The sequence below is a fragment of the Eucalyptus grandis genome, chromosome 1, assembly GCF_016545825.1.
Source record: "Eucalyptus grandis isolate ANBG69807.140 chromosome 1, ASM1654582v1, whole genome shotgun sequence".
In the NCBI taxonomy this organism is placed as follows: domain Eukaryota; kingdom Viridiplantae; phylum Streptophyta; class Magnoliopsida; order Myrtales; family Myrtaceae; genus Eucalyptus; species Eucalyptus grandis.
Window position 1 is genome coordinate 10933511 of NC_052612.1, and position 12232 is coordinate 10945742.

The 12232-nt window shown below is 42.1% G+C and overlaps 1 protein-coding gene across 1 annotated transcript; it reads left to right on the forward strand.

The window, feature by feature from the left end:
* The first annotated feature begins 3348 nt into the window (after positions 1-3348).
* LOC104433895 (anthocyanidin 3-O-glucosyltransferase 2) lies at positions 3349-5145 on the forward strand. The gene is given in 2 exon segments (XM_039307420.1): positions 3349-4235; positions 4238-5145. Coding segments are annotated over 2 exon segments (1458 nt in total). The 5' UTR covers positions 3349-3550; the 3' UTR covers positions 5011-5145.
* The last annotated feature ends 7087 nt before the right edge of the window (positions 5146-12232 follow it).

The window sequence follows — 12232 nt, forward strand, 5'->3', positions numbered from 1 at the left end:
GACCACACAATCTCTCCAAAAGTTTTTAGGAACAGATGCTTGAAACTTAAGAGCCCGAGCAACTTCTAAAAGGTGACGATGTTTTCTTTCTACTACACCATTTTTTTGTGGTGTATAAGTACATGAACTCTCATGCAATATTCCATTCAGGGAGAAAAAAGAGGCACACTCATTATTGAAGAATTCTCTACCATTATCAGTTCTAACTCGACGGATTATTTTCCCGAATTGAGTCTTTGATAGGGATAGAAAAGTTCTCAGATGTGAAAGGACTTGATTTTTTGACTGCATGAGGAATATCCATGTGGCACGGGAGAAGTCATCCACAATTGTGAGAAAAAAACGGGATCCATCATGATTCAAGGTATGGTAGGGCCCCCAAACATCAACATGTATTAAAGAAAAAATGTCATCTGCTCGAGAAGTGCTATGAGGAAAGGGAGCACGAGTTTGTTTTGCCATGGGGCAGATGGGACACTGAGGACAAGGAAAATATGCACTGTGACCCAATCTTTTATGATTAAGAAAATTCATATCATTGGCAGCAACATTACACAATGACTTATTGAGTTCAACAGAAGGTAAATATTGTGGGAAATTTTCCCAAAAATACAGCCCTTGATTGACTCTATCCAAGCCCATCAGTTTGCCAGTCGAAATGGCCTGAAAGAAACAATTATCAGGATGGAATAGGATGCGGCATGAATTTTCTTCGCAAACTCGGGAAACTGATATCAGGTTGAAATGGAAATTAGGAACATATAGCACATTTCGAAGAGTAATGAGTGAGCCAAGATTCACGGTGCCAGACATGACTACTTGAGTAGTGTTTCCATTTGGGAGTTGTACTGATATGGGACAAGACAACTTTTTAACCTTAGAAAAGAAAGATTTATGGCAGACTATGTGGTCACTAGCACCTGAATCAATAATCCATACATTCTGAGAAATTGTATTCATCAGACAATAGGATGTACCTGTAAAGCTCCCAGTTTTATCAGAAGCATCCAATTTCTTCAATGCCTCCATAAGTTCCTGATATTGATCATGGGTGATTGATTTTCTCATTTGTTGACCCGACACCTGAAAAACTGAGGAAAATTTCCCATTTTCTTTTTCTCCTGGTTTTCCATATAATTTCCAGCAATTTTCTATGGTATGGTGTGGCCGCTTGCAATAATCGCAATATAATTTACCTTTTCCTCTTGGCCCACCATTTTTTGCAGCTGAGGAAGACCTGTTCATGGGCTGGAAGACTTGCGCCGAGGTTGGGCCGAATGAATTGGGCCCATTCGTATCCAATCGCTCGAGAAAGGGACCGTGCGGGCCGTCTGGCCCATTGAAGCTCATTCCACGCGAGCCGTCCGATCCACCGAAGCTAGATCCTCGCGGGCTGTTGGATTCATTCGCGCCCAAGATCATACGCGAGCCGTCCGATTGATTAGTTTGATCTGGACTGTTGGAGAATCTTCGGATATCTCTAGGGTTCTCGTCGAGGAACCCTAGATCCGCCCCCTGCCTCTCTTCCTCTCGCCGTGCTTTTCTGTGAGAAATGAGGATGGCCCCTTGTTACCAAAACGATTCCTTCTCCTCCCCTTCCATGATCTGCCGTTCGTTGCTGACTTTCCTCCTGAACAGCGAGTTGGTAAATCCGACCGAGGCTCGGCATCGGCTCCATGGTAAGGATTTGGGAGCGAAACGTCTGGTAAGCTTCATTGAGAATGAGGAGGAACCTCGTCGCCTTCTCCCTCTCCCTCATGCTTCTGTACTGCTGTTGTATCTGTTCGGGCCAGTCGAATTTCTCTTCGACAGCCTCTAATTCGTTCCACAGTGCCAAGAGTTTATTGTAAACTTCGGCCACTGTTGAGTTCCCTTGCTTTAGATCTGATATCTGTTGTGTGAGATAAAAAATCTTTACTTGGTCGAGCTTTCCGTACATCTCCTTTATGCTTTCCCATAATTTTTGTGGGTCTTCTGTCGGCGGAAGTCCGGCCGCGACTTCGGTCGAGATGCAGTTTCCAATCCATGTTCTGACTAATTGGCTGCATCTCTTCCAAAGGCGCGCCGATCTTTCATTGGACGGAATAGGGAAAGTTCCGTCTATGAAAACTTCTTTTCCCTTTGTGATTAGTGCACATCGGAACTCGCGCGACCAGGTTGAGTAATTGTCGACGCCCGTTAACTGTTGGCTGATGATTTTTAGTTCAGATCCTTCGGCATTTGTTGTATAAAGTGGGTCGCCGGGTTCCGGCCGACCATTGGCAGCAAGGAATTGATACGGAAAGAAACCCGGATAGGGATTTGCATTCTGACCCGACCCTATTGCAGGCCTCGCATTGTGAAAACCCGGGTAGGGATTCATTCCCATACCCGGTCCAGTCGATCCGCCCATCTGCTCCGCGCCGATGGTTGAGCTTGCCCCATCATTGGTCGGTGGGCCTCCATCGGTTCGCACGTTGCCTTGGTAGCCCGGCAATGATGCACTGGGGCTTGGTCCCTGATACCATGGATATGGTATCCACTGGTAAGGAGGCCCCGAGAAGGGCAACCCCAGATTGGCCTGAGCCTGGTATTGCTGCCATTGCGTGTGTTGCGGATGCAACGCGATCTGACCCTGTTGCTGTCCTGATTCGGAAACCACAACAAAAGAGTCTTGGCTGCCGAGATTCTGTGGAGTAGTGTTCCCAGCAGACTGGTCGACTGGATTCGTGGTAAGGTCTTCTGGCTTTGTCATGGTAAATGGAAATTAATTCCTTCGGCAACTCTTTTGTAGGTTAAGTTCTTCTGGAAATAATTGAATCTTTGATTCCTACGGCAACTCCTTTGAAGATTGAAGTTCCTTTATGAGGCAATCTGAGCGGAAGCAGAAAAAGGTCAGAACCCGCAGGCTCTGATACCATGTAAGAAAGTGAGAAACAGATAGAGAATTTCTGTGTTGTTGTATATTCAATGTAACACAATTCGTGTATTTAATTACAAGTGATGAATCAATAAAAGGAAACTAGATATTCTCCTATTCTTCTAGTACTAAAATAGACAAAGTTTACAATCAATTACAATATGATACGATTTAGTGAATCATATATTCCAACAGACAATTCCCATAAAAAAAATGAGGTATAAAATCTCATTAAGATACTGGACGGAGTGGGATTCGCGCACGGCATGCAACGTGGACGACGGGCATTTCGTGTCGTGCGACCAGCGAATGCACGACGTCGTTTCCGGTCCCGCTCTTCAATCATCTCTCTTCTTTCTATTCTATTCTAGTTCAGTGCAAATGAAAGAACGACAGAATGCTAGAGTAAGAATGCCAAAAGATGCCGACGGAAGACGTGTGCAACCAAGAATCTTTCCGCTTCTCACAACACGACGCACATAATAATCAACAGAAGAGGGCCCCATCCTTATGCAACCACGACTAATCGTCCGCTCTACAAAACACGACGTACATAATAATCAACAGAAGAAGCCCCCAGCCTCATCGACTGGACTTCAAAACGCCCGCAGAACTCTCAAAATCCTCACTTGAGCACGGGAGATAATCGCGATGGCCGATGCCAAGCTCCTGTTCATCCCGACCCCTGGCCTGGGCCATCTCGTAGCAATGGTCGAGATGGCCAAGCTCATCGTTGACCGCGACCCCCGCCTCTCTGTCACCGTCCTGCTCATGAAGTATCCCTTCGACTCCGACGTCGACTCATACACTAATTCCCTCGCCACCTCCGGGGCTTCCCCTCGCCTCTGCTTTGTCCACCTCCCGCGTGATAATGACGACTCTCAATCCTCCTCGGCCCATTTCCTCACCAACTTCGTGGAAAGCAACAAGCCCCGTGTTAAGAGAGCCGTTGCCGAGCTTGCTGACTCGGCCGGCTCAACTGGGCGCCTAGCAGGGTTCGTCCTCGACATGTTCTGCACCACCATGATTGACCTGGCGGACGAGCTTGGAGTCCCGTCCTATGTCTTGTTTACATCGAGCGCTGCATTCCTCGGCATGATGCTGCACCTCCAGTCGCTGCAAGACGAGCACCATGTGGACATAACCGAATACAAGGACTCGGCCGCCGAGCTGGACTTCCCGAGTCTTACGAACCCATTGCCAGCCAAGGTCTTACCTGGCCTGGTTCTGTTGAAGGAGACCGTCCGACCGTTCCTGGGGCACGCCAAGAGGATGAGAGCGGCCAAGGGAATTATTATAAATACATTCGACGAGCTCGAACCTTATGCGCTGAGTCCTTGGCAGGACTTGGGGCGCCCGCTGTGTACCCCTTGGGGCCCATCCTGAATCTGAAGGGTGAGACTAAAACAAAGGCCTGCGGTGGCCGCCAAGGCAATGACATCATGGAGTGGCTTGACAAGCAACCGCCTTCATCGGTGGTTTTCCTGTGCTTTGGGAGCATGGGGAGCTTAGGCGAGGAGCAGGTGAAGGAGATGGCCTGCGCGTTGGAGCGAAGCGGGCATCGCTTTCTGTGGTCCCTGCGACAGGCGCCGCCGAAGGACAGGGTTTGGTTCCCAAGTGACTTAGTGGACCCTACTGAGGCCTTGCCCGAGGGGTTCTTGGACCGGACGGCCACCATCGGGAAAGTGATTGGATGGGCTCCACAAGTTGCTGTCTTGGCCCACCCAGCAATTGGGGGGTTCGTGTCGCACTGCGGATGGAACTCCGCACTAGAAAGCATACGGTTTGGTGTGCCGATGGCCACATTGCCCCTCTACGGGGAGCAACAATTTAATGCGTTCGAATTGGTGGTGGAGCTGGGCGTTGCAGTGGAGATCAAGATGGACTATCAGAGGCATCCTCGAAGGGATCCCCGCTTGGAGAGTGATTTCGTGGTGACAGCAGACGTAATAGAGGGTGGAATAAAGAAGTTAATGGAGGAGGTCGACAGTGACAGGAGGAAGAAGGTGAATGAGGCGAGTGAGAAGAGTAGGATGGCGGTGATTGAGGGTGGCTCTTCTTACTTGTCTTTGGGTTGTTTGATTGAGGACATCTTGAATAATATGCCTTAATTTAGGTGACCGCAACGGTTTAGCCGTTCTAATCTATGCCTGTTGAATAAAAGAAGTTGCTTTCGTTGTACTAGATCAATTGGTCCTCGTTAAAGTCGGCTTACCAGGGAAATTTCTGATAAATCTGCTGCTACATGAAGGGAATCTTCTATCATGCAATATAATATAATTTTTTTTATTATCTGCCAACAAATCAAAATGGAATAAGCCCCGCCCGTATAAAGTTTTATTTACTCTAGCGTAATATGCTCCAATGATTTATTTTAAAATACGTGTCCATTTTTGAATGATTTAGAATGTCGATTGCATATTTTCCAGTACAATACGTCTCGGATATAAAAGATTTAATTTAAACTTAATTTACTAGCAATGCATTGAATGTAATCAATCACAGTACTTATTTTGACATATTGGTGTGTGTGGGTGCCACTATTTGTTTTGTTCTTTGTCTTCTCGCGCTTTTGTCATCTACACCATCAACTACTACTCTTAAATAAGTTTCATTCTTAAAGTGTCTGAAAATCACTTAATCAATATAATTTTCTCTAGATCTAAAAAAATTAAAAAGTTTTGACATTTGTGTTACCCTCAACTGAAAATCGTCCTCTCTCTCTCTCTCCTTCCTCAAATGGGGAACACCAATCTCCAAATAATCTAACGTGCTTCGATATGATTTGTGGTTAGGTATACTTCGTTCCTGATTTCATATGAGATATATAACTCCACATACGTTAAACTTGATAATTTGATAATTTTAAATATATTCAACTTATCCAGCTGAGCAAAAAATAAAATATGAAATTGTTCACGTTTCGAAGGAATTTGAATTATTTTTATAAAATTTCAGCATGCTAGGCTATCCTATGGGAATCCGAACAATTTCAATGAACCAGATTGATGGTTAGCCAGGCTATGTGCCAATTCGATGATTTATGTTTGCGAACGAAGACAACTTGCGATTTGGTACAAATGTAGCATTCTGAAAGTTGCCTTAATCATAAGCATTGTCCTCGCTCTCACCATCCACATGTGAAGCATATTAGGGTTAATTCTCCTTCAAACTTACCTGGCAATACATTACGATGCGAATGACCACGGATATGAGAAGGACTGAAAACAAGCCCAATGTTTATCTAAACTATTAAGGATGATAGTCCAAAAAGTGTTGTCCCAATTGTTTTAATTTAGTCAATTTAATCCTAAACTTTTTAATAATTTGCCAATTTAGTTCTCCCAACTAATTTCTATCGGAATTCGCTAACTTGGCGGTCTAGTGTTTTTCTTTACATCACTGGCCCTGATTTGGTGATGGAATTGTGGCCCTTATTAGATCAAGTGACGACCCTCACGAGGGTTCACGTCGTAGCCCTCACCTAAATACGATGGTGAATGGTTTAGAATGTCAATTGTATATTTTTCAGTACAATACATCTCAGATATAAAAAAATTTAATTAGACTTAATTTACCAGCAATGCATTGAATGTAATTAATCATAGTACTTATTTTAATGTATTATGGTGTGTGGGTGCCACTGTTTTGTTCTTTGTCTTCTCACGTTGTTTGTCATCTACACCCTCAACTACTACTCTTAAATAAGTCTTAAAGTGTTTGATTTTTATTTTAATGTATTAGTGTGTGTGGGTGCCACTATTTGTTTTGTTCTTTGTCTTCTCATGCTGTTTTGTCATCTACACCCTCAACTACTACTCTTAAATAAGTTTCCTTCTTAAAGTGTTTGATTTTTATTTTAATGTATTAGTGTGTGTGGGTGCCACTATTTGTTTGTTCTCTGTCTTCTTGTGCTGTTTGTCATCTACACCCTCAACTACTACTCTTATAAGTTTCCTTCTTAAAGTATTTGATTTTTATTTTAATGTATTAGTGTGTGTGGGTGCCACTATTTGTTTTGTTATCTGTCTTCTCGTACTGTTTGTCATCTACACCCTTAACTACTACTCTTAAATAAGTTTCCTTCTTAAAGTGTTTGAAAAATCACTCAATCTAAAAAACTTAAAAAGTTTCAACATCTGCGTTACCCTCAACTGAAAATTTTCCTCTCTCTCTCTCTCTCTCTCTCTCTCTCTCTCTCTCTCGATCTCTCTCTCTCTCTCTCGACAACTTGCGATTTGGTACAAATGTAGCATTCTGAAAGTTGCCTTAATTATAAGCATTGTCCTTGCTCTCACCATCCACGTGTGAAGCATGCTAGGGTTGATTCTCCTTCAAACTTACCCAGCAATACATTACGAACTAATGCGAATGACCACGGATCTGAGAAGGATTGAAAACGAGCCCAATGTTTATCTAAACTATTAAGGATGAAAGTCCAAAAAGTGTTGTCCAATTGTTTTAATTTAGTCAATTTACTCCTAAACTTTTTAACGATTTGCCAATTTTGTTCTCCCATATAATTTTTGCTAGAATTTGCTAACTTGACAGTCTAGTGTTTTTCTTTACGTCACTAGCCCAGATTTGGTGATGGAATTGTGGCCCTTATTAGATCAAGTGACGACCCTCGCGAGGGCTCACGTCATAGCCCTCACCTAGATCCGACGGTGGCATCTTGGCCATTGCCTATTGATGTTGGCCATTGTTGAAGCTTGACATTTGGGGGAGGGAAATAAGAAAAGAAAGAAAGAAGAAAATGGAAACAAAAAAATTATTCGCATCAACATCGGCTACTACACCAACGAAATGACTAAATTGACAAACCAACAAAATATTTTGAACTAAATTGGCCAAATTTAAAGATTTATGATTGAATTTGCTGCCATACAATAAATTTTAAATTTTTTGGACAATTTTTCCTAACTATTTTATCAAGTGTTCCCAGTGAACTACATGACTGGGGCGTCAACATAATTTGAGCCTCTGGCGAAGCTTGGTATCCTAAGCCAAATGGAATTGAAACCTCTAGTGGAGATGTCTTGATTTTGTGCTTGCGTACACATTACATAAAAAAGGATTAAATGAACACTTGTTAGCATTCGCGTAATGCTAAAGATACTAAAACTCACATATGAATGGGTTTGCTAGATAATGTGACTCATGGCAAGTGGTTATTTAAGTTAGTGGGATCATCTAAACACTGGCAAACAGAACTCTGCATCATTAAGTAAATCAATCTTATAAATTTCATGGTATAATTATTTGAAAAATCCAGAGCTTCTTTTATAGGTCCCTCAAAGAAATTGAGAAAAGGCTTCCAAAACGGCTAGACCTTTGTTCATATTTATGCCATGAAGTATACGTGGAGCACTTATTGCCATCAATGAAAAAAGAATTGACCCAAGTATCACTTGATGCCAAGACATTCCTTGAAAGCCATTAATTCAATTACGTTGGAACTAGTAAAATTTGTAAACCTATAACCAACTATATTTATTTCTCAAATTTTCAAGGTTTAGTAGTTGTTTAAGTTTCTAGAGTCCTTTTTAATTGGAGTTGTTTTCTGGTAAAACTAGTTTGTCTTTCCTATGAGTATTGGTAATTACTTATACTTGGAGGCTGTTCCCTGCTAATTCATATAAACATGCTATGATAAATGAAAAGGCAAATCTTATTTGATTCATGTCTTATTTTGAGCCTTTGACTTGAGAACAAGAAAGCTTCTTATTTTCTTGTTTTGCTCGTCCTTCAGGTAAATTAATTGTAGGTGGCGAGCAACCTCTATATCTAAATTATTGTTTGTGTAACATCTTGCTTCTCTACACTCTCTATGGTGTCACTCCCTATCATCCATTTCAAAGTTGAATTAGATTAAATTTTATCTTGCAAACCCCGTATCTATTCTACTCCAACAACTTTCTACTAGTAAATCGATTAGTCAACGAATTATGGCGATTGGATAAAATTCACATCTTGCAAACAACCCCCCTATCTGACAATCGGTTGACCTCCATGTTTGATCTTGTAAATATGTTTGTATATTGAATTGGCAAAAAATAAGTTTTTTGGTACCATTTACAAATGTCCATAGTGAATGCTCAATTTGCTCATAAGAAATTTGTATTTCTTACTGGGTGGTGTTTTGCTAATACCATTCATCTCAATCCCTTTCTAGGTTCTATAGGTACCAACAAATGAGATAGGAGATGTATCGATGGGGTATGTTTGGAATTTGAATTTGGTATAAGTTGAGATAGCTGTATCTATCTATCTATCCATCTATATATATATATATATTTGAGATGGATTTAAAACACTGATCTTGTAAATGCGGATAAGCCTGCAATGGAAGACTGTAATTCCAACATTAGGAAGAGAAGTTTAAAATAGTGTATCGACATTTTGTTAATAAAAGAATAATCATGGGCGGGATGATTATCAGACAAGAAAGGAGCTTTGGTAGAGCTGGGCCTTGCCATGGAGATTAGGATGGACTACGGGGGCGAATCTGGATGGAGAGCAATTTTGTCATTTTGGCAAGCGAGGGTCAACAAGCCCTCGCCAATGAGGCGGCTCTCACCCAAATTTGAAAAAGAAAAGAACAAAAAATTATAAAAATAAAAGAAATATATTAAAAAAATGTTCACGTCACAATTGGTTATGTCATGTAAGACGACCGGTATCTACGTTAGCAATTTCTAGCCTAAATTAGCCGAGAGGATTGAATTGGTATCAATGTAAAAAGATTTAAGATTAAATTAGTTCAATTAAAAGATCTAAGAACTAAATTGATGCTAATACAAAAGGTTTAAAACTTTTTGGTACTTTTCTCCAAGTTTGGGCCTTGAGCAAAGATTGATATCCCAAGACAACTAATATTGTACCTACCAGTGGAAATGTCTTGATTTCGTGCTAAGAAGTCATTTCAAGATTTCAAGATTTGAATGGCTAAGATACCTGGGACAAAAATGATTACTTGTTAGTTGCCTATTAGCCTTTGCATAATGCTAGAGATACTAAAATTCATATTGATGAGTTTACTAAATAATGTGGTTAAAAAATGATCCTTAAAGTAAGGGGGGTCATTTAAGCACTAGCAAAAAGAGTTATGCCGCATCATTAAGTAGATTCATTTAAATTACTCATTTAGTAAGTTTAGCATATTAGAATTTTGATGGTATGGTTATTTGAAAAGCCCTGAGGTTTTATTATAGATCCGTCAAAGAAATCGAGAAAAAGCTTTAAAAAGAAAAGAGGCTGGAACGATGTTGATATTATGATTATTTAGACCTTGAAGTTTACCAGGAGCACTTGTTGCCATCAATGAAAAAGGAATTGATCGATTTAAATCAATTAGGTATCACTCGCAATCATCCATTTCAAAGTCAGATTAGACAAGATTCTATCTTGCCAACCCCACTATCTACTCTTATCCGACAACTTGCTTCTAGGATATCGATTGGTCAACAAATTACGTTGAATGGATAAACTCTAGCTATTAACTTAAGGCAGTGCAATTGAAGAATTCTCTCTCTCTCTCTCTCTCTCTCTCTCTCTCTCTCTCTCTCTGACAATTGGTTGACCTTCATATTTCATCTTGTACATATTACATACTAGATTTGGATAAATGTGATTTCGATATCGTTTATACATGTGTATAGTGCATTCTTAATTTGCTTAAAAGAGATTGATACTACTTAAAAGATATTTGTACTACATACTGAGCCATGGTAAGCTAATACCATTCATTTCAAAAAGAAAAAAAATTCCCAGATTCTACACCTACCAACTAATGAGATGAGAGATGCGATGGGGAATTTTTGGAAGTTGAATTTTGGTATAACCTAAAAGAGTTGTGCATATATTTGGGATGGATTTTAAAAAACACTGATCATATAAATGGATAGTCTACAATGGTAAAATTTTATTTCAATGTTAGGCACTTTGGAATATAGAGAATCGACCTATATCTCGCTCCGTTACCTTGTTTACTTGCTCAAGCATCAAAGAGTCCGAATGGACAAACTTAGAGCACCCTTTAGTTCCTCGTTGAAGGTTCGCGAACCTATTGATTGACGACCAATTTTGTGACTGTTACATGGAAGTTCAAATCAATTGATTACTGGTGCCTCTTTTGCAACACGGAAAAGTCCTAAGATAGAAAAATGCATCATTTGTTTTGTCATATAATGATTGGGATTTATCAATTGGCAATCATTCGTCTCAATGTGTCATCCAAATGATGGACAATAGAAAGAGATTGACACGACATGCCATACAACCTTTGTCTTTGTGCACTTGTTCCTGTCGTCGTCACTATTACTAATGTTTTGAGTCCATTTGTTCGAAAAGATATCATATTTTCCATCACGGTTCTTCGAAACATGTGTCTTTTTTCCATAGAGTGATTTGTTTTTATTGTGGGCCATTTGTTATTTACAATAAAGTACACACTTTGAATCATTCTATTTGTTAACTCTGACCATTTGCGTCGCTTAATAAGGGCGTGCATGGAAACGTTTCTTAGAAACGTTTCCGGCACACTTTTGTACGGAAAGTGTGCCCGGGAACAAAAAAGGAACAAACGCGTTTGGTTGCGTTTTTGTTCCTTTTTTGTTTTTTTTGTTTCGAACGAAATAGGAACAGAAAAAAAACAAAAAAAAAGTTGTTTCTCCGAAAAGAAACACTTCTCGGAAGAACAAAAGAACAAAACGACTCTTCTCTCTCTTCTTCTTCTCTTCTTCTTTTCTTCTTTTTTTCTTATTTTTCTTTGGCCGGTCGCCGGCCTCGGCCATGGCCGGCGACCGGCCGTCGAGGCTCGGCGTCGCCGGCGCGGGCGAGGCCGAGCGTCGCCGGCCCCGGCGAGGCTCGGGCTCGCCGGATCTGGCGGGCTCGCTCGGGCTCGCCGGATCTGGGCGAGCCCGAGCTCGCCCGGCCATGGCGAGGCTCGGGCTCGCCGGATTTGGCGAGCCCGAGCTCGCCCGCCAAGGCGAGGCTCGGCGTTGCCCGCGGCGAGGCCGAGCCTCGCCTTGGGCGGGCGAGCTCGGGCTCGCCCATCCGGCGAGCCCGAGCCTCGCCAGCATCCGGCGAGCCCGAGCCTCGCCGGGGCCGGCGACGCTCGGCCTCGCCGGATCTGGCGAGCCCGAGCTCGCCCGGCCAAGGCGAGGCCGAGCCTCGCCCAACCACGGCCGGGCTCGGCCTCGCCGTGGGCCGGCGAGCCTCGCCGTGGCCGGGCGAGGCCGCCGCCCCGTCGGCCGGTCGCCGGAGGCCGGTGACCGGCTGAAAAAAAAAAAATAAAAAGAAAGGAAAAAATAAAAAATAATAAAAAATGTT